Raw genomic sequence first — 27553 nt, forward strand, 5'->3', positions numbered from 1 at the left:
AGGGAACATTGAGGATACATGAAATGGAGAGAGACATTTGGAGGTAATTACCATAAAGATGAAAACAGATGCAAAGACAAGAGGTAGATGGAGGGAGACAGAATTGTTGATAAAGACATACATAAAATGAGAATTCATAATCAATTTAAAAAATAAGATAAAATGAGCTGAACTGGAGAGTATTAAGCAGTGACACAGAAAGGACATGATCTACACGCTGAGACTGCTTCATCAATCTAAAGTTGCTTTGGTACATATAATGTCCCTTTAAATTTGACAGTCACTATGAATTCTTACTGCAGTGAATAACAATGACAGAAAGACACTAAAAAAGCAGGGGTTCTCAACCCAGTCCAGGGTTTAGGGATTACCTGGGTGTGTCTAAGGTGTTTAGAAAAAGAAGAAAAAAAAAACCACCTTAGAGTCTAAGGTGTTTTTTTCCCTTTTTCTAAACACCTTAGACACACCCAGGTAATCCCCAAATCCTGGACTGGTAGGGGGTCCTGAGGACTGGGTTGATAACCCCTGCTATAAAGGGATAGATGCAGAGATATGCACACTCAGGAAAAATCAAAAGCAACCATTAGACCAGGGTCCACTGCAAGCTTGCAGGAACCAAATTTATACATAATTCTCAAGGCTTTAGCCAGATCCATATTTTTTAATAAAAATGTTTAAAGGGACACCATAGGCACCCAGACCAGAGAAACTGTCTACCAGACAGCTACTAGAGGCGCTTCCTGGCTGTTAACGGATGTCTGTTCCAGCAACTGTCGCTGGACGTCTTCACGCCCAGCATAAAGACATCCAGTGTCAGCTATTTTCCCATAGGAAAGCATTGATTGCACATTAGCATTGTCAAGGGAGCAGTGACCCATCGTCTGGGATCAGGTAAGTAAATAAAGGGTTTTTAACCATGGAGGATGTGGGGATTGGAAGACGGAGTTCTGGCACTATAGTATCCCTTTAAGAGGGGAATTCCTTTATAAAATGTCAACACCACAGCAAATTATTTTTAAAAAATCTAACAAGGAATGCAAATCCTTCGCACGTATCATAATTTTCACTGATAACGAATGTGTTACATCTGTTAAATGCTATCAATTATATATAGTTAGATTACATGTTCAAAATACACCAGGTCTAAGTTTTTGCTTGTTAAAGGGACACTCCACTGTCCAAATACAATAAAATAAATAAAAATCACTGTTTAGTAGATATATCCCTCCCCTTGTAACCCCGCCCAGACTTTCTGTGACTGTCCAATCACAGACTTCCCAATGCAGCTCAATGATGAGTCTTTGCAAGGCAGGTGTTCAAAGCAATTGCTGCCTCTTGAGTTTAAACAATTAGTAAGTAACAGAACCTGTTGTCTGCATGAAAGCCAGGGGTGTAACCAGGTTCATTTATGAAAGTGCCACTTGTTATAGAAATCATTTTTGTAAAATGAAAAAAGGAGGACACAACTGCTTTAGGGGTTCAGAGTGTCTCTAACATTAGTTCTGAGCTATATTTGCGGTAGCGAACGCTGTATTATGGCAGTGCAGGCAAATTGTGTCTATGCACAATCTGAAATGTTATCTGAGGTTAAACAAGTCATTTTATCATTTATAAGAATTACAATTTAAGGAACAAACCCTATGTTTCATATTACACATGTACACTCTATGGTGTAGAATTTAACGTCATGGGAAACAGTTTTGCAATAAAAAACAAATCGCAGTCATATAGACATTTGATGAGGAGCAGTGATGTCAGTTCTCTAAACGCCGAATGATAGTTCCTTGTAAAGCAAACTGCAACATTTAGACAACATTAGGTGATCTTGAAAAATTTCTCCAACGAAACTGTACTCACAGATTGACTATGTAAGCCAGAGTTTTCGTTGTGCTCATGCAATAAATAGGGCCTTTCATTTTGGTTTGTTTTAAACAGCTGTCAATACGAACGATTATATATTAAAAATTCAGTATGTGAATACGCCCTTTTAAATATACATACGTACACGTTGTGCCGGTATTCTTATTGCATCACAATATCTAAATAAATCTCAAAACTCAATAATTATAGAGGAATGCAAGATATAATTGTCTAAAATGCATTTGCATGTAATATCGCAGAGGCATTTATCTCTTAATAAAAGCACATGAGATAATATAAGTTCTGTAAGCTGGCATAATAATTAATACATAGACAGACACGCATATGCAAATTATAGACTCATTAATGCTGTAGATCAGGATTCTAAAACTGCAGTAGGGAAGTGGGTGAGGACAGGGTGAAGAGAGGACTTGGGCGGCACAGAGAGTGGGGTGAGCTTCCCAACAGCCTGGATTTCATTGGACAGTCCATATATCAGATATTTTTGATAACATTTCGAGATTCAGGATGCATGTGTGCATTCGTGTGTTCGATGCGACCCAATTGACGGCATATATTTCTGAGTATAGTGTCAGTGATATAGAATGTGTATTTGTGAGTGAAGAAGTATCAAGTTGAATTCAAATGTGTATATGCGAAAAGAGAACACTTGCTTATACACTAGTTTTCTAGGACAATGGCAAGTACTTAGGATATATATTACTGCAAGATTCCTTTTTTCATCATATTACACATTAGAATACCCTAACATGAAAACTAAGATTATGTTGTATGTTCTAAGTACATTGATACTAGATGTCTGGCTAATTAGGCAGTACCATATTTTCGATTTATTATACAGTCCTCCTATAACCATTCAATTACATATTAGAATGTGTTTGTTTGTCTCAATCCCTGCTAATTTACAAATCCGTGGTCTCTCGATTTATTGCCTCTCTCATTCTTCCATCATTCCTACACTCCCCTTCCCAACTATACTCCCCTCCATTGTATATCCAATAAATAAAAGCTTTTTAAAGGGACACTATAGTCACCCAGACCACTTCAGCTCAATGAAGTGGTCTGGGTGCCAGGTCCCCCAGGTTTTAACCCTTCAGATGTAAACATAGCAGTTTCAGAGAAACTGCTATGTTTACATTGCAGGGTTAATCCAACCTCTAGTGGCTGTCTTCCTGAGAGCCGCTGGAGGAGTTTCTGCGATTTTTTTGCATCCAGCGTGCAGAACGTCCATAGGAAAGCATTGAGAAATGTTTTCCTATGGACTGTTTGAATGAGCGCGCGGCTCCTGCCACGCATGCGCATTCCGCTCCACTCGGGAGCTGACGTCGGAGGGGTAGAAGAGGTCACCAGTGCCGAGTGACCCCGACGCTGGATTAAGGTACGTAACTGAAGGGGTTTTAACCCCTTCAGCGTCAAGGGAGGGGGACCCTGAAGGTGAGGGGGTCCTAAGGATGATATAGTGTCAGGAAAACAAGTTTGTTTTCCTGACACTATAGTGATCCTTTAAGCCTCTCTTTCTTCTTACTAGCATGGAAGACAGACTTTATTTGTGGTGTCTAGTGTTGTGAGCAAGCTGTCTCAGCCTTCTCTGGCAAGCAGTGACCGCTTTATTGTACCCTTTGTATAATCAGAGCAATGGCATTTTATGATATAATTTCATAGCCATTCACTCGGATTTGCTCACAGAGAAGGTAGGAAATTTCCCTTACAGTGTATAACACAGTGGGAATATTTTGATCTCTTCAACCTTCCCATTGCACAAGCCAATGGTCTACTGCGAGATCCACATCCCCAAAGAGTATTAGCCCCCAAAGTAAAGACACTAGCTCAGTATATGACTAGAGACAGCAGTGAAGCACAGTGGCGTCTCCAGGATTCATATTTAGGGGGGCACATGAGGGGCCAGGGACAAAAGTAGGGGGGTTGTTCTAAATCGTGTATATATATGTGTGTACATACATACATACATGTACATATATAGGAGACCCACTGGACGCCAGGGAAAGATCCACTCAGCTCTCCCAAAGGTAGGGAGGCTGTGTGGATTTAACTTAAAATAAAAATAGCTATTTGTGAGTGTGTGAGAAAATGTGTGTATCTGTCAGTGTGTGTGTGTGTGTGTGTATGTGTTATATATATATATATATATATATATACATATACATATATGAAATTCGGTGTGTAATGGGGTGAAGTATGTATGTATGTATGCGTGTGTGGGGGTGAATGCATGCGGGGATGAAGTGTGTATGTGAGTGAAGAGATGATGTGTGGTATGAAGTGTGTGTGGGGTGCACTGTGTGTGTATGCAAAGGTGTACTCTGTTTGGGTGGGAGTGTACTGTATGTGGGGAGTTCACTGTCTGTAATGGTATACTGTGTTCTGGGGGGTGTAAAGAGTGGGATAGGAAAGGGCTATATAATTTTTACTTTAATAACTAACACAAACTGACCCATACACACACAGACTGCCGCCCCCCACAGACTGACCCATACACACACACACAGACTGACTCATACATACACACACACACACTAACCCATACACACACAGACTGATCCCCCCCACAAAGACTGATCCTCACACACACAGACCGACCCCCCCACAGACAGGCTGAACCACACACACACACACACACAGACTGATCCATACATACACAGACTGACCCATACACACACACACAGACTGACCCATACACACAAACAGACTGATCCATACACACACACAGACTGATCCGCCCCCCCCCCACACACAGACTGACCAGCACAGTGCCCCCTCTAGCCGTAAGTGGGAATTCCATCTATGATTCAATCCTTCAAAGAACGATGGAGGTAGGGGCCCCGACGGACCACCCACCTCTGTACACTGCCAACAGTCTGGAGGGCCCATCAGGCAAGTGGGTACTGACAGCACTGCTGCTGCAGCTTGTGAAGGGAGACACAGTGCTCCCGTTCCAATTTTAATTGGGGTGGGCAGAAGAGGAGGGGCAATGCGTGGCCACCCTAGCGACGCACACTGAAGCAGCCAGTTTTAGGAGGAAAAAATCTAGAAAATATGTATTTATTAAACTGGGATTTGTTGAGATCAGACAAATGAAATGAAATTTCTTAGGCCTAAAAAGGCAAACTGGATATGTTATTTAACTTAATTGTCCAGAATTACTTTTTTTAACCTAACATTTGCAATTCCTTGCCAATTCTTCATACTTTCCTTCTGTGTTAAATCTAGTGTAAAATTAAAATTTTACATGTTATGTGTTATCATTTATGTGTATAGCACCAGTAAAGTACATGTTGCTATATACATTGCATAAAGACGATAACAACATTTTTGACTGATAGCAATAAACCGAAACAGGTTTTAGACACGGGTCTCTATGTTTAATTACCAATTTGTGTGAAAGCGGTAATGTTAGGATCCATGGTACCAGAGCTTGGTCAATTAAACGGACTCTCCACTTCCCAAATATATTTAAAAAATATAAAACAAAACACTATTTAGTAGATATAACCCCAATAAAAAAACATCTCTTCTCATCTGCCTTTGCAAGCCCTTCCCTTCTAACCCCGCTCAGACGTTCTGGGTCTGTCCAATCGCAGACTTCCCAATGCAGCTCAATGAGAAGTCTTTGTAAGGCAGATGCTATGGGCAATTGCCTGCCTTTTAGGTTTTGCTACACTGAGATAACCAACCAGGAAGCAACCGGACCTGTAGTCTGATTGACAGCCAGGAGGATGTAACAATGTTAATTTCTAAAAGTGCCAATTTCTATTGAAAACTGAACTTTGTATAAAATGAAAAAGAGGAAACACTGTTCACATCACCTAAAGTGCTTTATGTGATTGAAGGGTTCCATTAAACCCTAACTAGCTGAAATCACTCACCAACTTTGCAGAGAGGTCCATGGTGGTCTTCCTGTACAAAGCAATGAATGAACCGAAACACAGTGAATGTCAAACAAATTCAAACTAATTGGCTACCTTAGTGGGTGTATGAGAGAGAATTCTGAAGAAATACATTTTACGTAGAAGAAATAATAAGAATGCGTATGTATCTAAAGTTTAAATTAAAAAAAATTAAAAACCAATAGAATATAGCACTGTTGTTATCAAATGCATTGTTACCAAAGATCACATTATATAATTAAACAGAACAATGTTACATGATTCATATGTTCCTTACTGAGATAATTATTATAATTACCGGTTGCGATAAATTAGAAATATATTCACCATACTAAAATGTATCCAATGTCTTCTCTAGTTATTTAAACTTTAAACATTAAAACTATTTAAACTGGGGGGGCGGGGCCTGACCGCAGAGCCGAGTGGATGCGAGATAGGGGAGCTCCTGCATCGGCAACTGAAATAAAGCCAAAACCAGGCACAAAAAGGCACCAAATCGAGGCAGAAGTGCCACCACCAGAGAGGTGACATGGTGGGGCACAAGCTGACGCAAGACAAAAAGCCAATGGGACATAACCCGGCAAAACGAGGCCTGCGGCCTACAAGCATGGCGGACGCGGGGAAGACGGACGCTTTCCCGCGACCTGCCACAGAAGCAAACACGTACAAGGGCTCCTGTTCCCCCCCCTATGGGCCGGCGGGGGTCATCCCGGCCCCAAGAGGATTAGCCCAAGCAACGGAGCAGCGCCTCCACATGAGACCCACCAACAGCAAACTGAAGCCGACAGTAACCGGTCCACCTAACCTTCCAGATGGACTAGATACACTGGCACGGCTCAACGCCATATTCGAGGCTTTCTGGCGCAAAATAGAGGACCGACAAGCCACGACACAAGGCCCAGCGGCACACTCACGAGTAAAGGCACTCACGAGCCCACGTACTCAGGGCACAAACCAAGCGGGAAAGAGAGCACAGAAATGGCGTCGCAAACACAGACCCCCCCTCCCGCCGGGCAGACTTCGCCAGGTGCAACCAGTAGCAAACGGCGCCTCAGAGAAGCAAAAACCCTCCCGGCCTCTAGCCCACACGAGCACCGAGACTCGCCTGCATCACCACACACACCAAAGTATAAAGAAACCTCCCGCAGAGATGAACATCCCTGCAGAGATGAAAGGGCGGATTGGGCTCCACGCATCATCCCTGCACGAGCAAAAGAAAACGCAAAGTCGGACCCATAAGTGCCCTACCTCTGCACAGCACCGAAGACCTCCGGTACTCCCAGCAACTACTATAGTCCAGCGCCAACACAAACCCGCCTACCCACCTCAGAGAGGCTCTACTACACGCCGACCCAGCAAAGACCCACCAGCAGCCGCAGAGAGGTGGGAACCGACATGGAGCAAGCTCAAGCCAAACAAACCTCTGAGAGATCAAACCCTGATCGGTGAACCACGCTGCCTAGCATCAGACTTTCAAAACTTGGCATGCCCCAGGGCGGGCAGGGACTTTGCTGTACCATTACAAGGTATAGGGTGACTGTGAACTGCGATACAGGTGCCACAGGGGGCCCCATCAGCCTTACTCTACTAGATGTGGAAAGACTGTCACACTAACTCTTGTTACCCCCTGTCTTCCTTGAGCCCAACTAGGTCCCTTAACTGTTTACCTGCTGTCCGGTTCTATTTACTATGGGGACATGCTGGATACCAGCTGCAACACACTAAGCCCCTACAATCACAGCCATATGCCTTTCTGTTTTAAGCTGCATCACCTTGAGTACTTTCATACTTGTCCATCTGCCTGCAGGTCTCTGCTAAGTTAGCTTGTACCCTCTGGCAGGTGCTGTCAACACCAAAATTTTATAAACTGGATGTGTCCTTTCTATGTCAAGCATCTAAGATATGCCATTAATATTAATCTACATATACTTAATCGTTTGTGTTATCATTTTATTTTTATTTAATATTACTCTGCAGTGCATATTAGCGCATAAACGAATCATAATATACCAAGCACTATGTACCTCCCGCTGAGCTTACCCAGCTAGTTAGTTTATATTTTGAAAATTTTAGACAGCAGGATGTACATCTCTTCATTGATTATTGTTTTAGCTAGGCTTGAAACATATGTAAAGAAATGTCTGTTTTTATCTTTTCTCTTACAAAACTAAAATTGTGCTGTATACTCATATGCCACGTTCTGTTTTAACTGTTCGTTACCTTGCTGCTTGTGACTGCTATTGTGGCTGAACAAGCCTGTTGTTATACCGTGCACGACAAAAATAAAGAATTAAAAAAAAAAAAAAAAAAAAAACTATTTAAACATCAAAATGCAATAGACAAAGTAATAATTGCACACGTGGGACTTTAAAGTTTGACATTACATAAGAGTACAGAAGAATGAACTTTCAAACATGCATAATGATTTTTTCAAATGATAACACTCACTTCGATGCTATCCTATGAGAAGCGTTTGATTGGATGCACAAATTTATGAGGAGCATTGAATTGGACCAACGGCAAGGAAGCAACGCCTCCCGGATGATGTCGAGGAAGGTGGATCGAACGGCTGCGCCGAGGGGGTCTCAGTGCAAAAAAAAGGTAAGTAAAAAACTTTTTTTTTTTTTACAGATTTTACACAGCAAAAGGAGAGCCCTGAATAATTAGGGACAAAAACACTATAGCATTAGTAATACAGGCTTGTATTCCTAACACTACAGTGTTCCTTTAACATCTATACCATACTATCGCTAATAATTAAAGGGAAACTATAGATCGCATTAGGATTTCCCCATAGGAAAGCATTATACAATGCTTTCCTATGGGGTTTTGGGTGACGCTGGACGTCCCCATGCATAGAGTGAGGATGTCCAGCGTCAGACAGCTTCTAGAGGTGGAGTTAACCCTGAAAGTTAATTATTGCAGTTTCTTAAAAACTGCAATAATTACCTTTTCAGGGTTAAGGAACCTGGGACCCTGCACCCAGATAATTTCAATGAGCTTACGTATGGGTGTCTATAGTGTCCCTTTAACTTCTTCCATACTCTCCAAAGATCATAACCACTACAGCGCATGGACTGACTACTTACAATGGTGTGGAGAGGGGGCTGCTATGCCTCTTTTTAAACCAGAAACTGAATATTTTGCCATTTTCAGGGACAACAATGTTTTCATTGCATAGGTAACACACTTCTGCAGCTATAACTGAGTTAGACTCAGTTATAGATCAAAATGACTCTTCTAGAGATTGGTGTAGCGTCTTGTCTTATCTTTGTGAAGCATTGGATTGGCTGAGATCATTTAGAGTGATGATCTCAGCCAGGGAGGCGGAGCATTAACGGGGAGAGCAACGTGATGCGTGATGTACGGTAAGTAAATCTTACTTTAGGCAGGGGGGCACCTAAACAGATAAGGAAACAATATAGCATTAGGAATAGATGTTTCTATTCCTAATGTTTTTTTACTGCAGTGTTAAGATTGCGTCTAGTGGTCCCCCTGCTCTCCTCACATAGCAACCGCTACTGACGAGATTTGCCCTGCTTGGGGATGCATCGCACGCAGTGCAAATCAAAGAAGACTGCTGGAGGAGCTGAGAACGTCTCGGAGGTTGGTGTTACACGAATAGTAACACCGACGAACCAAAGGTAGATCGGAGGAAAATTTAGTAAAACTTTATATTTTGCACTGAATACACCATGTATCTTTATAACATATGGTGTATTCAATATCTACCGGAGCAATTTCAGGCAAGTGACATTTTTTATTACAGGTTTATGTTAAATCTGCTTTAACCCCTTAAGGACACATGACATGTGTGACATGTCATGATTCCCTTTTATTCCAGAAGTTTGGTCCTTAAGGGGTTAAAATGGCTAAACGAAAGCTACTTTCAGTTTTAAATTTTACCTTTGAAGTTCAGTGAGTGCCTCATCTTCTCAAAGATTTATATATACAGCCAATGTAGCGAGGCAACCAGTGATCTATTTTTGTTTTCAGTGCTAATAATCTTGGAATTATTGTCTATCTGTCTGTCTGTATATCTATCTGTCTGTATGTCTGTTTATCTATCTATCCATCCATCCTGGGCCGAGAGGCCATTATTATCCTCTAATAAGTGCTTTATGTAATATATCTTACACCTTCAATCTTAAGACAACACTGGGACAATTACACAAAATAGATGCTACACTATATACACAAAGTATCAGCTATTTCAGCTGATTTTGCGCGTGATTAGAGGCTTACAAACTTCATGGCGGTCATCTGTAAATGACTGCCCTTCATTACCGAAAATCACTGCACAGATGACCTTCGCCCCTTTATAATTATAGGTCGATCATTTGATATATACATATATACATCTAAGAATGTGTATACACACATTTATAAAATGGTTATCTATGTAAATATATTTTTATTTAGTTGTTTCGCGTTTTTTGTGGTTTTGTCAATAGTTGGTCGTTGGTGTTGTGCGGCGAGGCTCGTACCATTATATTTATTGCTGGGTGTACTTGAGTGAAGATACAGGAAGAGATTCAGGGAGATGAATCTTCCCTACTGCCAACTCCACCCTCACAGATCTGGGTCACTGGGACATTGTCAAATACCCAGCAGGGAATCGGCCTGCGCCACTTGCAAAACAAAGGGCCAGGAAAAGTCTACGCACACGCAGTGCTCATCTCAACAGGGTCATACATCTTGGGTTGGTCTCAAATCAAAGCTGGAAGTCATATTTTTCAGAAAAGGACAGATCTTGGATCACACAAACTAAAGGAATAGAACGTCAAACAATTACAGAGAAGCCATTTCATAAAAAAGACCACGGCCCATTTTAGTTCCATTATTTGCATTGAGGACGTACGTACACGCAAAATAATATATGAGAAGAGGGTGCTTTGCCAGGGAACATATAAATACAATTCTGTGATATGTCATATATTAAAATATAAAGGAAAATGATAAACCATTTTTTTTAAAAAAAAATTACAATTCTTATTATATTAATTACAGCATAAAGAAAAAAAATGTAAAATAAAAAACACATCTAATTCATCTAAAGAACAAAAAATGGAGTCGTAAAATAGAAATCAAAATTTAACTCTACCATTATTGTTAGAAAGCTATTACATAGACCTACAGCAATTTCTCATATATATTACTTTATATATTGGACATTCCACCGTCTACGTAAAAGCTTGACGTCTCCGGATGAAAATCTTTTACCACCTAAAGCTTATGTAATGTTTTAATAATATGACAACAGGGGTTGATATTGCAGATTTTTTAAAAAATATATATTTTTTTAATTTAGGGAACACTAAACCCTGAAGACTTGGCAATGCATAGAATAAAAATGAGTTAATGTAATTTGCCTTTTACAGTTAGGTAAATGGAAATGTGTAGCAGTTTATGTAAAGTACTGCATGATCAGAAAACTAAATTGTCTATTTGGACAATACTCAACATAATTAAAAGGGATGAATTGCAGTAGGTCTACCACCCTCATCATACATGTTCTGTCCCACCCAGGCTGTAAGAACATATTCTGAATTACTAGCCTGAATTAATAAACAAGTAATCAGTTGTATTTATCACTGACATTAGGTGACATTGCTCCTGGAGGGGGGGGAGGGAGGGCAGAGGGGGTTGGTAAATAGGAAGAATGGCTCTAATTTAAAAATATGTTCTGGCAACAACAACAAAATGTGTGCTTTTGGGTTAGTGGGCATTAAGGGTGACCTCCCCTGCCAACTGAAAGTTGACAAACCTGTCCCTGATCTCATATAAAATATATTAATGCAAGCAAAGATCACTCAGCTTGGTTAAACAGGTTGGCAGTGCCCAAACTCCTCCCTAACAACAAGGCTCTGTTTTCTGCCCATAGCACATTAACCCCTAACAGTTAAAAACAGCACAAAAAACATAATTATAGCATAATTCCCAAATACAATATATACACTGTACCCATCAATATTAAATACTATTTTTTTTTAGTATTGAGTATTTTTTGTTTAGACATATCAGGATCAGGTCCTGTCTTACCTCTCATGGTGATGTTAAGCAGGAGATGTTTCATACATGAATAGGGTATTAGGAGATTACTAATTGGGTGGTACAGGCCCTCCTCAGTCTGAGTGGTGATCTCGATGTATCATGTATGTTCTCCCTCAACGTTCCAAGTTGTCAAGTTGTGCAAAGCAGTTGGAATTCTGCAATTTCTCATGAAAATCAGCCCGACTGCAGCAGCCAGACCTCTTAATCTTCTTATCGCCAGCGACTTTAGTAAATAGGGGGAAGATTCTTGGCTGAGCAGCCTTGTGATCTGTATTAGAGCCAAATGTTTAATGGGTGCAGGTATGGCAATAGTTAATGGTACAGCATTAGCAAATTGGGTGGAAAAACTGTAAAATCCTTATCATTATGTACTGTAAAAGTTACAGAATCCCCAGATATCTCTGCGCTCTAGAATCCGGCTCTCAGACTCTTCATAAAATCCCCTTGTCTTTCTCTGAGCCTCTCCGCTGCCAAACTACTTGTCTTCTTCAGCATGTGCCAATTCACATGACATGCCCACTGGGGGCACGCCCCCTTTGTATTAGCAGACACGCCCCCTCCCATGTTTAAGACCAGAGAGACACACCCTCCGATTGACGTCACATGAGCACACCCCCATCAGCTGATAGTCCAGTGTTCTAGCATGCTGCCTGAAGAAAACACACACACAGACACCCAGACGTCATCAGTTAACTCCTTCATCACCGGGGCCTTTTTGGTAATGCTTAATTTTAGTGTATTTATATTTTAGTGTATTTATATGGCTGCCCAATGTGGCATTTAATATAGAGTGTTTTATTGTGGATGTCAGTCCTCACTGATTAAATACACACTATTTTAATAATTCTATAATTATACTATGTAACCACTTACCAAGAGCTCAGCTCCACCATGTATCATTCTAACTGTTATGTAAACAGGTAAAGGCCCATGTCTTATGCTGTTAGACCCTTTTCTTATTTTTCCACTATACTAACATACCAGATTCCCTACTAAACATGACATTTGCACAGACGTTATTCGGCATGTGCTTAAACTTTTATATAAACCTTTGTACAGACGATATTCGTCATGCACTATAACCTTAAACTGAATAAGACACGGACACAGTTAATTCTGTTGGAGTATAAAGTCCACAGCTTTTATTAATTAAATTATTAATTAAATTATCATAAATTAACATAATTTAGGGTCATTGTCCAACTATACATTAAATTACTATACCCCCCACACAGTACCCCTGACAATGACCCTACCAATTGAACAATATATAACAAATAACAATTCACTTGAAACACGGCCTACCAAAGAGGCCCCACATCATATTGTTAACTGTAGGGGTGTACCTCAGACACCCCTACACCCACAGGTTCGTCGCCACCGAAGAGCTAGAACCAACCAGTCCTTAATTCCATCAGGCCTACACCTCGGCCTGTCCAGTCCAAACTCTACGCCAAATTCCAATTTCTACTATGCCCTGTTCCGCCACAGCACATGGCTTGACCTCCTTAAGCGCATGTGCGACCCCCACCACACCTAAAAAGGGCCTGCTCAATACCTTCGTGGAACCCAAGGTTCAACAAGTCGTTCCCCACATCTGACAGGTGTACACCGTCCCTCCTGAAATACCCAGGTAACATGCCCTCCAACTCTCTGTGACGCACCACTACGCCCCCAGAACGTCTAATGAAAACTGACATCATCTTATTCACCTTACCCCTCGATCGAGCTATTGCAGCCGGGTCCCTGGCGTGCCGCCACGCAAAACGCGGAACCATTTCAGACCACACCACCACCACGCCAGGAACCAGCTCCCTCAGCCGATCTACATCCCTTTTCATCCTTCTCATCAATTCCCTTTGTGGAATCCCACCTAGGTCGTTCCCTCCTCCATGAATCAATACCACATCCGGGACCGACCCTCCAACCACTTTCTGAAACAAGAAATTACACAAACTCTGCCAACTTGCTCCCCTGAAACCAAACCAACATAGAGTCACTCGTTCCAAAGGAAAGCCCAGCTGTGATCCGCTTCTGCGAACTGCGGCCCTCTTCTCCGCCCAGTACACATACGAGTGGCCCAGCAACCAAACTTTCAAACCTGAAAAGAGACTAAGTTAGTGGCAGAAAAAGGCAACGTCCCCATCCCCAGATACTTGCACCCTAGCAATTACACCAACATATCAGGCCTTACATACGAGCGGAATCGCACGGACTCCCACCTCCCGATTTGCTTGATTTTCTCGTCCCCCAGACCTAAACGCGCAGCCTCCGTCGCTGCCCCAATGCGAAAGGAGTGCGTCCCAAATTGACTCGGCTCTAAACCCATTCTCTGCAGACCTATTCGAAACATCCGCAGAAACTGAAATCTCGACAACGCTGAACCATCGGCGTGTAAAAAGAAACAACTCTTACCTTCTGGCCGCACCTCACAGTACCTTTTGCCACAAGCCACCGGGCAAGCCTCTGATCCTGGCAACTCATACAGTACCACCGCACGGCCCTTGCCGTACACGTCCGTTTTAGACCGGCGCAGCCATATCTGCACCTGATCAATACCCACGACCACGTCCTTGAACATCAAACCGCCGTTCCCCAACTTGTTGGCACTCACCAGCTCACTAATGCGAAAAGCCCCAAAAAACGCCCCGACAAACGCCCCGGAAAATAGTGTCACTTCGAAAGGGGAATTACACAGATCAATCAACACACTTAACAGGTTTTGCAAAACCGAAAACGACACCGGTCGCCTCGGGTCCGCGAGCTTCTTACCCTTCTTAAAGCCCTTCAAAGCCTGGCGTATTAGAAAATTCTTCGTAATGTCCTCCCACCCGTTGAACTTGAACAAAAAACGCCATGGCGGACATGCACCTATCTATCACGGCCGGCGACGCTTGTTTAGCAAACAAGCGACACAGTACCCACAACAGCACGTCCACCCTCTGCCCTTGCGAACTGTCACCCCCTACCTGCTGTACCGCCTCGTCCCATTCTTTCCACACCTTGACATAGCCAGACCACGTGCTCGGCGCAAGAGAATTCTTTATACACTCCCCAAGCATGCGGTCCCGAGCTGCCACATCTCGCCAGGGCAAGCCTGCCCCTGTGCCAAAGCTTCCGGCGCCGCTTCCCGAAATCGTTCCCACTGAAAACGAGAAAGCGCATCAGCTACCACATTCAACATACCAGGGATGTGCCTAGCCCTAAACACCAAATTAGAAGACATACAAAGAAGGACAAAACGCCGCAGCAAACACAAAACAGGGGGGGACGACGCCGACAAACTATTGATCGCCTGTACGACCGCCATGTTATCTGAGTGAAATATAATATGCTTGTTGGATAACACCCGTCCCCACAAACTCACCGCTACCACTACCGGGAATAGCTCCAGAAACGCCAGATTTTTAATCAGCGAGCTTTGCCTCCAGGCCTCCGGCCATGGCTCAGCGCACCAGTGACCCCCCAGGTAAGCCCCAAAGCCTACGCTACCAGAGGCGTCGGTGTATAAACTAACAACCTCCCCTGATGCCGCCGGCTCTCGAAAAATCACCGTTCCATTAAAATCCTGCAAGAACCGGTCCCACACCATTAAATCCGCCTTCATATCCGCCGAAACCCTAATGTAATGCGACGGCAGCCGCACCTTACTCGTAGCTTGCGCGAGGCGCCTACAGAAAACCCTCCCCATGGGTATGACCCGGCACGCGAAATTAAGGCTCCCCACCAGCGATTGGAGCCCTCGCAGTGTCACTTTCTTGGCCCTCCCTACCGTGGCCACCAGCTCCCGCAGCCGTGACAATTTGTCCCCCGGTAACCTGCATTCCCATTTACAGGAGTCAATTTCTAAGCCCAAAAAACTAAGGCACGTCGTAGGCCCCACCGTCTTGTCCTCCGCCAAGGGAACCCCTACTTTATGCGCCACCCACTGAAACACGTCCAATATCTGTTTACAGCGGTCCGAATCCCTCGGGCCCACGCAAAGAAAATCATCTAGGTAATGCACCACCGCACCCTCTGCCGATTCCGTCCGCACAACCCACTCCAAGAAGGTACTAAACTTCTCGAAATAGGCGCACGAGATCGAACACCCCATAGGCAGGCACAGATCAACAAAATATTCCCCTTCAAAACAACACCCGAGCAGATGATGGCAGTCCGGGTGTATCGGGAGCAGTCGAAATGCCGCTTCCACATCCACCTTTGCCATCAGTGCACCATGCCCCAGCCTCCGAACCAACTCGACTGCCTTGTCAAATGACGTATAAGAGACGGAGCTAAGAGCCGTGTCAATGTCATCATTCACCGAAGCCCCTTTTGGGTACGATAAATGGTGAATCAACCTGAATTTGCCTGCCTCCTTCTTGGGGACCACGCCCAACGGGGATATTCGCAAATCGGGCAATGGCGGTGCCGAGAACGGCCCTGCCATCCTCCCCAGTTGCACTTCCTTACTTAGCTTGTCCCTCACCACCTCTGGGTGTTCCCGCACTGACTTAAGATTCCCACACAACGTACCAGGTCCCCTAGCTACGTAGGGAATAAAGAACCCTTCCCGAAAACCCCGCCACAAGAAAATAGCATCTTCCCTGTTAACGTATCGCCTTAGCCAAGGCAACATCGCGTCTATTTTCACCGGAGACGCTCCCAACGGGAGCTGCGGTGGCTGCCGCCCCTGCGGGCCCGCTTCCCCCGCCAGACTTACCCTTTTTGAAACAACGGTTGACACCGTGGGACCCCCCGCAGCCTGAGCATTCGTGCCGGAACCTGCAATTATTTCCCCATTTGCAATGTCCTTCGTTGAACATCCAACAGAAACCTTTCTTTTGCCCAGCCGACCCGGCCCCTGAGGCCGTGCCGGCTGCCCCAGGAAAGGGCGCCGCCTTCTGGGCCATCATAAGGCGCATCCATAACGGCAGGTCCATTTGGTCCCACCGCATGCTCGCATTCGCTGCCAGCCGCTGACGAAATTGCTCGTCGTACCTCCACCAAGCCAAACCTCCGTAGGTCCGGTACGCGTCACCTATCCCGTCCAAATAACAAAATAGTTCTGAGCACCGCCCCGGCGCCTTCTCCCCGATTACGCTAGCTAGAATGCAGAAGGCCCTCAACCAATTCCCAAAGGTCTTAGGTATCTTGCGATACCTCCGCCTTTTCTCCTCTTCCTCCTTTTTAGCATCCTTCTTATCCTCCTCCTTCAAGTCTAAAAACTCCTCTAGGGGAAGGAGGGAAAATATCTCCACAAACTCACCTTTCCATATCTTCTCCTTCACTTCTATTTTTAAATGACATCCGAGGGGGCCCGCGAAGGACACGTGCACATTCTGCCGCGCCGCATCCGGGACATCACCTACCTCCCGCTCTTCGCCCCCTCCTTCCAACCCAGACAAATCAGCCCCGGCTCCGGACTCACCTCCGCCATGCACGGACAGTTGTGTAACCCCGAGCCCTGTAGCTATGTCCCGGCTACTCTCCCGTGCCCACACCTTCCCGAACTGCGCAGGCGACCCCTCTTTCCCAGACCAAGAATCTAAAAATGTTCTTAAATCGTTCAACAACTGTCCTGGGTGTCGTGTGTGTGAGAACTCACCACTCGAACCTCTGGCCGTAACTGGCTGCAGAGGCGCTGTCCTTCCGTCCACCTTTTCAGGCACCGGAGAATCCCGTTGTCGCCGACTCCCATCCGCCTGGACTCGCCTCGAGACCGTAGGGGTATTGCTCCGAGACCTGTAGGGAGAAGGAAATCTGGGTAGTCTGTCCTGAACCTTCCTCACCCGCCTTTCCTCCCTACGTTCCTCCCAATCCTCCTCCGCAACGCTGCGTCTCGCAGGGCGACTGCCCTCACGAGATGATCCCCTCCACCGATCACTGAGCCTCTCTCCCGGCGAACCCGATCTTCTCCGCTGACTCCTCCTCATGCTATCCCTGGAATCACGCCTCCTGCAACATGAGCCTGCTAAGCTGCACCCGCTCCGCGCAGGTGATCCTTCCCTGCTCCCTGAACTCCTTGCTCTGCTCTTCGAAATGCTGCGCCTGACGCCAGAGAAGCGTCGTTCTGCTCTCCACTCACTCCCCGAGGCCTCCCTGTCATGAAGCTGACCCTGGGAGTGGCCAGATGGGCCCTCCCGCCTACCGCTGACATCCCTAACCAGCTTAACAGTTTGAGCACCCAGTCCCTCAACTGTCAGTGCCGAGCCTGGCCTCTCCTCGGCCGTCTGCCCCATGTCCGATTCATCTCCGCTATCCTGGCAGCCTGCCGTGTGCCCAGACCTACTCGCTTCTTGTGAGGTCCCCTTGTCCCTGCATCTGTCTCCCTGACCTGCCTCAGCCTGAGACGTCCCTGCCCTCACACTGCTGTCCTGGCCTCCCCCCACAGCTTGAGGGGCCGTCATACATCCGCCATCACCATCACACCCCTGCCCTCCAGCATTCGCACTAGTGGCTGACTCACCGGGACGTGTCCGCTTCGTGCCGCCGCTCACATGACTCCCAGCCGGCCTGGCCTCCGTCCCGGCCGTCTTCCGAGATCCGCCAGGACCGTTCCTCCTGCCAGCCGCGGAACCGCGTGGCTTAGATCCATCCGCCACCATGCGCTGTGCGGCCGTCCTCGCCAGGCCGCTGCCGCGCCCACCGGAGCGAGCCGTGCGCCTGCCTGGCTCTGTTGACCGGGCCTCACCCGGACCGTCGGTCACACCACATCCCGCCGAAGGGCTCCTCCTCCGCCGCGCTGCAGGCCCAGCGCCCGGGCTCAAACGCTGAGGTGGTCTCGTCCTCCTCGCCGGTCGACGGGCCGGTACCGCAGGAGCAGGCCCGGCAGTCCCCAACTGCTGATGAAGCCAATCCAGTCCTCTGTCCTTCACAGCTGCCCGAACACCATCCAGGATCTCATCTAGCGACGCCATAATCCTGCAGAAACGACAAAGAAAAGAACCTCGCCGACCTGACACAATTTACAGGTAAGAAAGGCTCTGGTTAAAATGGCCCCTATTCTAAAATGGCTGCTCTTTATACTCCCTGTCTCCGCCCCCAAGCTCCATTAAACTAATCCAACCCCCAAACACTAGCACCTGCCCACTTCCTGGCTCTGTCAAGGCCCACTCCTCCTACTGCGTTGTTCCATGGCCTTCATTAATTACTGTTAACCCAGCTACTGCTGTTAACTCATAACCCCCCTGTCAGTTCTAGCCCCAAGATAGTCAGTATGCAGCTGCTTGCATTCTCCCAGCCAATGCATTCTACAAATTATTTCTACATAACCTGCATTTATGCATTACAATAGGTTAAAATAACTGTCCAAGACCCATAAGCACTATGGCAAGCTGTAGTGGTTATGGTGCCTAAAGTACCCTCTCCCAAGGTCACTAGTTAAATCATTTGACAATTTATTTGGTGTCCGCTGGGCCTGGAGAAAAGCTGGGATTATCCAAATCCAGAGAGATTCTGGGATGAGGTGTCTAGCGGACTGCAGGTAACTTGTCAAAATGTTTGCAAACTTGGGGGACCCAAACACACTCTCCAAGCACCATAACCACTACAGCGTACCCTGGTGGTTAAAGGACTACTAAAGTCACCCAGGCCTCGTCATGGCAATAAAATAGCCTGGTGCAGTGGTCCTTTGGTTTTAACACTGAAATCTAAAACATTGCAGTTTTTCTTTAGAAACTGGAATGCTAACTTTACGTGGTTAAATCCACCTCTAGTGGCTGTCAGAGTGACCGCTCATGACTAGAACCCCACTTGCACCCCTAAAATTAAAGTGTCCTCATTATTTATTTGAAATGTTGGGAGGTATGCAAAACGATATGTTCAATGAAGTGAGAATTGACTGGGTGGAGGCTCTATAATCACAACTGTGTCTACAATACATTCACACCATGTATATGCCTGATTTCAATTTCTCATTTTGCACACTGACATTGGACATAAGGGCTCTCTAGTGTCCTTACTTATTGTAGGTCCTTGGGAACAAAGAGAGAGGAATATAGGTACACCTGGATCCCAGATACTGTACAAAGACACCTGGGCTCTGAGTACAGGCACTCTAAACACAAATAGTTTATTTTGCATTCCTATCAAGTATCGAAGCATATTCAATTATTGTATGTCGTTAGGCCTGCACAAGTGGAAGGTAGGGTTAACACTTAGACCGTGCTGTAGGTAACTTGAAGGGGGAATGATTGAATAGGCCGGGGTAAAATAAATGGAATGGCATGGGAGGTTTTACAGGGATATTCACTAACATGAGAATTGCTAGGAATTCAGAGTGAATTTCAAATTTAAGCCAAAGTAGTTGAAATAGAAAATATCACCAAGTCAGTTTTGGCTATTCCAGCTTTAAATTTGAAATACACTTTACAGTTTACTCATTTGCGGTAATCGGTTGTCATTCACAGGGAAGATAATTGGAGGTGAATGGCTGTACGTGACGGATCAATGTAGGAAATTAAAAGGATACTCCAACCACCATGACCACTGCAGTGATTTGGGGGACCTTATATACCTTACATACCTTATATCCAAATAGGACAATTTACACAAATAAAATAGCTGTACTGGAAGTACAGATGTATTAAAGAATTTAATAATATCGCCTGTTTGGCTTTTTTGACCTTAAATTTAAAATTCACTTCAAATTCACTTTGAATTCTCACTTTATTGAGTAACCATGTGCATAGAAACAACCAACAATGGCTGGAATTTAAATGCTTTCAATAAAAGACTCTAAGATGTTACTTATTCTTCTCTTAATACCGCCATTAGAGTGAGCTGTAGTGCTTATGGTGCTTGCAGTGCCACATTAAGGGAGCTTTGTGCCAATGACAATTTAGCCAAGAAGCCATTATTTAATAACCCTGACAGATTTATTCACCAAAGTGTAAGTGATCAGAATCTTCATATTTGATTATTAAATACCACCTAACTGAATGTGGGAGCAGAGCTACGTACAGCCATATATTGTCGGACTGTGCATTGGTTCCATCTCTGTGGAAGCAATCTTTCCAGCATAGCATTTTACAATATCAGCCCAAACCCACTAACGGCACTGCTAGACATATATCCAACTTCCATGCCCTATTCTTTTGCTCATTCACTATGCCATGTATTTTTAGCGACAAAAAAACCCAAACCTTGGTCACACACTGAGAATCACAAGAAATACCTTCCATTGAAAAAGTAACTTCTATACTTTCTGGCACTAGGAAATGGGAAGAAATATTGCAAAGTTGCAATCATAACCTACCCACCTTTCACGGGATATGGTCCCCCCTGATGACTATAGTGCCATGAGTAGACCCCAGTCCAAGGTGCATCACTCATGGTAAAGTGCAGCAGCATCACATTAGTTCTCTTGATAGTTTCTTAGTTTCTTTTTATGTTCTGTTTGAGTTGGCAGCAGACTGGTACATTACAACATTGAGTACTCTCTGAAACATTGTATAATGAGGAGAAAAATATTGTTTGATCGCCTGCATGACAATATCCTGGCTTGTCTTACTGCAAATTTATATTTGTGTAAAATCAATAAAATTCTCAAGTGACAAGATGCATCTGTTGGAAGTTATGTAATCTGGACTTTTAAGGCCAGGGGTTTTGATGTTCTTAATAATCATGTGTCAATAGTTATATAAACAAGATGCCTTTTGTTTTTAATGTAAAACAGCTCCACATGAAATCTATATTGGAGGTGTCAAATCTATGAGAGTTTTCATGTCAATATTTTTGCCCAAAATCCTCTAAATTATGCTTTTTAATATTATGAGATGAAATCACTGGGACTAACAGCCTCAAAGTTAATATTGCTTGTTTATGTAGCCTGGAGTTTTGGGGGAAGGAGTATGAGACTTTTGAGGAAAAGTTAAAGGAACACTGTAGTCACCAAAACAACTTTATCCTTTGCAGTCTCACTGCTCAATCCTCTGCCATTTAGGAGTTAAATCACCTTGTTATGCAGCCCTAGCCACACCTCCCTGCATGTGACTTACGCAGCCTTCCTAAACACTTACTGTAAAAAGTCATCTAATGTTTACACCTCCTTTATTGCAAATGCTGTTTAATTTAGAATGTATTATCTCCTGCTCTGTTAATAGCTTCCTAGACACTGCAGGAGCCTCCCATATATAATTAAAGTTCAATTACAGAGTAGGACATAAACACTTTAAAAGTAGGTTGCATCTGTTTGAAAATTAAACCATTATTTTCATGCAGGCTGTGTCAGTCACAGCCAGGGGAGGTGTGGCTAGGGCTGCATAAACAGAAACCAATTTGATTTATCTCCTAAATGGCAGTGAATTGAGCAGTGAGACTGCAGGGGTATGATCTATACACCAAAACTGCTTCATTAAGCAGCCAAAGTTGTTTTGGAGACTATGGTGTCCCTTTAAATTGCAATTGTAACAAGACTCAGAATTAAGACATTTCGATTGAGAAGTGAGAAATGAAATGATGAATGGAGAATAAGGGATAGAGATTGGAAGAAAACATAAGAAAAGACTGTGAGGCACATTAAAAAAGACAGCAAAAAATTAAAAATGACAGAGCATAAGCGGAGTGAAAAGAAGACTCAGAAAAAACTAAGAAAATAGCAAAATCAGCTAGAAACAAGCATGGGGAAGAAATGTGAAAACAAACTACAGCAATATACAGAGATAAACTGGAAAAACAATTAAATAAAGACACAAAAATAAAAAAAATGTGCCAAAGACTTAAAAAAACATAGAAGACAAAGTGGAAAACAAATCCTCGGAAGTCTGACTAACATAGGGAGAAAAATGGGATGGTATAAAAAAACTGAGCGATAGACCCAGAAAGGAAAAGGGAAGACATGGTCCTAAAGATACAGAAGGCTTTAAAGGAGAGAAAATAGTCTGCTAATGTAGGGAAAAACTTGAGGAAGTCAGCAGAAAAGGAAATGGATAAAGCTCTTAGTGTTGGTCCAACATATTCTATCCCAAGGCCAGGCAACCTTCAGCACTCCAGATGTTGTGGACTTAATTTCAACTCATGCTTTGCCGGCATTATGGCTGTAAGAGCATTATGGGAGATGTAGTCCACAACATCGGGAGTGCCGAAGGTTGCCTACTACTGTTTCTAGCCCCTTCAAGTCAAAAAAGTTGGACAGCCCTGCAGTGGTGTATCTTGGTTTTGTGCTGCCCTAGGCAGGACAAAACTCAGACACCCCCCCCCCGCGCGCGCGCGCCACCCCCACCCAACCCTTCCCCCCCTGCCCTGCCTTCTAAATACACACACATTCACTGACAGATACGCATACACTAGCTAACAGACACACACAGTCAGACACACACAGTCGGACACACACACTAACAAACACACACAGTCGGACACACACACACTAAAAGACACACACAGTGAGACACACACACTAACAAACACACACAGTCGGACACACACACTAACAAACACACACAGTCGGACACACACACACTAACAAACACACACAGTCGGACACACACACACTAACAGACACACACACTAACAAACACACACAGTCGGACACACACACACTAACAGACACACACAGTCGGACACACACACACTAACAGACACACACAGTGAGACACACACACTAACAGACACACACTGTCGGACACACACACTAACAGACACACACACTAACAGACACACACACACACACAGTCACACACTAACAGACACACACACACACACACACTAACAGACACACACACACTAACACACACAGTCACAGACACACACTAACAGACACACACACACTAACAGACACACACACACTAACAGACACACACACACTATCAGACACACACAGTCAGAGACACACACACACACTCACATTAACACATTTTTTTTTTATTTACTCCCCCCCCCCTTACCTTTGGGAATGCTGGGGGTGGGGGGATTCTCCCATTCCCTGGTGGTCCAGTGGCTGCAGGGCGGCACTGGCGGGCAGGCTGGGCGGCCGGCGAGGGAGCTCTTCCCCTGAGCTCTCTGCTCAGCTCCCTCGCGCGCCGCCCGCAGAGTGAGGCTGGGAGGCGGAGCCAGAATATGACGTCATATTCCGGCTCCCAGTCTCACTCTGCGGGCAGCGCGCGAGGGAGCTGAGCAGAGAGCTCAGGGGAAGAGCTCCCTCGCCGGCCGCCCAGCAACCAGCAACCAGCCCAGCATGTCTGTTAGCCGCAAGGCTAACAAGACATTTGCCTTGGGCATTTGGGGGCGGCGTTTTTTGCCGCCCCCTGGAAAATGCCGCCCAAGGCAAATGCCTTGTTTGCCTCGCGGCTAATACGCCCCTGCAGCCCTGGCCTACTGCAGACACAATCAAGATAAATAGTTGGGAGTGCGTGAAAGAGCAAATTACAAACTGAATTAAAGGGTCACTCCAGACCCCTAATGCACTTGAGCTTGCTGGAATACTTTAAGGTGTGGGTCCTCTTTTTTTCATTTTTCAAAAAGTGTAGATTTCAATAGAAATTTACACTTTTATTAATTAACCTTGGTTACACACACTTGGCTTTCAAGCAGGCAACAGGTCCTGTTACTTCCTGGTTCGGTTAGCTCAGTGGAGCAAAACTCAGGAGGCCGCAATTGCTCAGAGCACCTGCCTTGCAAAGATTTCTCATTGAGCTGCATTGGGAAGTCTGTGATTGGACAGCCACAGAAAGTCTGGAGATCTGCAGGATTTGCAAGCTGTTTTTACGTATATCCCCCATGAAAAATTGCATAATTAAATGCATGCAAGTTTTATTTGGGGTATATATCTACTTGTGGCAGACTGCCTGGTACCCCGACTGGGTACCTCCGCCAAACACACTTCCTAGCTATCTCTGGGACAGCATCAGCACTTCAGCCCCTAGCCGCCACAGCTTGGCTGGGGTCTCGCCGTTACTTCCCACCCTGGCACAGGGTCCTGGAGCCAGCTTCCAGTTATCAGAGCGCTCCTGCAGAGAATATAGCTGTGTAGTAATTATAGCATTACCCCCCACACATTAGTCGAGACTTTTAATGCTGGGAGTAAATCTGTTTAATGCATGCAAGCACTCACAATTTATATACACAGTAAACTCCTCCCCTGTGCCTGTGAGATAAGGAGGTGAGTCAGGAACTGTACAAACTCATTATCTCCAGGAACACAAAAATACAACAAATTTACAACCCCCAAAAAGTACCCCCCAAATCAATGGAAACCCCTCAAGAGTCACATCCCCAGGATAGCCCTGATCTGAGTGCCTATCATATCCAAAAAGCACTCAGATTGGTTCGGTGATTCGGATTTTCCATGGAAGAAACATTTTGACCGACCAAAATAGTTCCATAAGAAAAGTGGTAGCGGTCGGTCATTTTCGGGAATCCAAAACCAAATGAAGTACCGAACTCATCTACTGGCTCCTAAGTAGCAATTGTTCGCCTAACTCATGGGAACAATTCTACCGAACGGTGCTCTCCTGACATGAGTAAAAACGAAGCAGGCGGTCATCAAAGTTCAGCGGTGTTCCTGATTTAGAGTGTCCGATTTTAGTTCCATGCACTCGACGACTAAACACCGCTGCCTGCGTTCGTGCGACAAGATGGCCGCCAACTCAGTTCCCACGTGTTCGTGCATACGAATGGAGGCCACCCAGCCAAACACTTAGAATATTGAGGTGTCAGGAGAGGTCAATAGGAGTTATTGAGCCCAGAGGTGGAAGCAATTTGTGTGGTTGTTCGGTTCCTGAACTAAAAAGAGAAACTACATAAACCAAGTCTTTCAAAGGCCTACATGGCCCACGGTCCTTGGGCAGAAGGCTAGCCAGCAGGCTTCTCCAGGAGCTCGTAACAGAGGCATCTTTGCCACACTTCGGAACAGTGATTTTCTTTTTTTTTTTTTTATCAGGGTAGTGGAGTGATCCTTTAAAGCAAAACTCCAGTGCCAGGAAAACAATCAATTTTCCTGGCACTGCAGGTTCCCTCTCCCTCCCACCCCCCAATCCCCAGTTGCTGAAGGGGTGAAAACCCCTTCAGTCACTTACCTGAGGCAGCGACGATGTCCCTCGCCGCTGCCTCCTCCTCCGCGCCGCTCCTCATAGTGGCTCCGTCGGCCGGTGGGCGAGACTGATCCCGCCCACCGGCCGAGGAGACCTAATGCACATGCGCGGCAATGCCGCGCATGCGCATTAGGTCTCCCCATAGGAAAGCATTGAAAAACTATTTCAATGCTTTCCTATGGGGAATTGAGCGACGCTGGAGGTCCTCACACAGCGTGAGGGCGTCCAGCGACGCTCTAGCACAGATAATCTGTGCTATGAGTCAGGAAGTTCCCTCTAGTGGCTGTCTAGTAGACAGCCACTAGAGGTGGAGTTAACCCTGCAAGGTAATCATTGCAGTTTATAAAAAACTGCAATAATTACACTTGCAGGGTTAAGAGTAGTGGGAGTTGGCACCCAGACCACTCCAATGGGCAGAAGTGGTCTGGGTGCCTGGAGTGTCCCTTTAAATAGTAAATCACAGATTTATCCAGTTCACTGAACCTGGTGTAAGTTTGAAGACAAATGCAAGTGAAAGCATTGCAGAATGACTGTTGTGACTGTAGGATACGTATGCATGCATTTTGATGCAGGATTCTACAGAAATGGTCAGTATAACTTTAAACAAACTTTGCCTACAGTCAAATTTCAGGGAATGATGGAGAGTTCTGAGAGAAGTATTCTTTCTCGGACATGATTAGCCTTTCATTATTTGAAGTGTCTTCATCAGAAATTAATCTATGACTCCTTGCGAAATGCGTTACGTTCTAGCAAGGAAACTGTTATTAAGTCTAAGATAATAGCAAGAAAAATATCTGTGGGTAAACAGACAACATTAAGAACAGAACTATAAAAAATGCCTTTTGGCACAATATTCGCCTTGTAGGCAGTTTTTTATTCTATCCTATAAAAAAATCCCACCTTACTTCTTTGTTATTACAACCTGCTGGTATTAAGTGAAAAATCCAAAGAGGCCAAATACCAGGAGAATAGGCTTATGTTTATTATGCTAATATTTTATCTAGTACTATCTCACATTTTTATGTCATGGGGTGATGAGAATTAAACATTTTCATCTTTGCTGATTGTTGTAGTTTTGTATGGGATTGATAAAAAAGTTTGATATTTAATAGTTCTGAGCCTTTACATTACCTGTAATTTTTAAGCATAATTGTTGTGGTGTATTTAGTATCTGCAGTAAGCCGTGTGCAGCACATGTCTCTGTTTGCTGTTTGACAAATGACAATGTAATCATTTGAGCACATATAATAATATAATACATTTACCCAATAACCCAGAAAGAGGCATATTGCATGCTAACAATTTCATGTATGAGGGGGCCTGCTACGACCTGCAGGATGGCAGATGGCATCAGAAAAAATAAAGTGGAGATAACTTTTTAGATATACACTTTTCAGGCAATGTACCTTGTATAACATATAAATAAAATTGTAATCATGTAACGTATGAATTGAAAGTTAAACACAATGAAAATTGTGGACCAATACTGCAACAAAACTTACTCCATTAAACTGATTTAGTGATCGTCGCAGGTTGCACATGTCGGATGTACTGTTCGCTTGTGTGACTTGCTTCAACAAATCAGATGCTGCCCGCTCTAAGGGTGTGTCTTTAAATTCCGAATGTTTGTGGAATGTCCCCTGCGGTTTGGAATTGTTCACGCCAGCCAGGCGAGGTTATTTCCGCACTTTTTTGGAGTTT

The 27553-nt window shown here is 44.6% G+C and overlaps 1 protein-coding gene across 1 annotated transcript in view; it reads right to left on the minus strand.

Moving 5' to 3' along the window:
• The window catches only part of LOC134611718 (nuclear receptor ROR-beta-like), a 48326-nt gene extending 35994 nt beyond the window's left edge, over positions 1 to 12332 (minus strand). Inside the window, exon 1 of the mRNA XM_063455891.1 lies at positions 11829 to 12332. Coding sequence (XP_063311961.1) covers positions 11829 to 11862 — 34 coding nt within the window. The 5' untranslated portion in view covers positions 11863 to 12332. The remainder of the gene's footprint in view (positions 1 to 11828) is intronic.
• Between the last annotated feature and the right edge of the window lie 15221 nt (positions 12333 to 27553).

This window comes from Pelobates fuscus, chromosome 5, assembly GCF_036172605.1.
Source record: "Pelobates fuscus isolate aPelFus1 chromosome 5, aPelFus1.pri, whole genome shotgun sequence".
Lineage (NCBI taxonomy): Eukaryota > Metazoa > Chordata > Amphibia > Anura > Pelobatidae > Pelobates > Pelobates fuscus.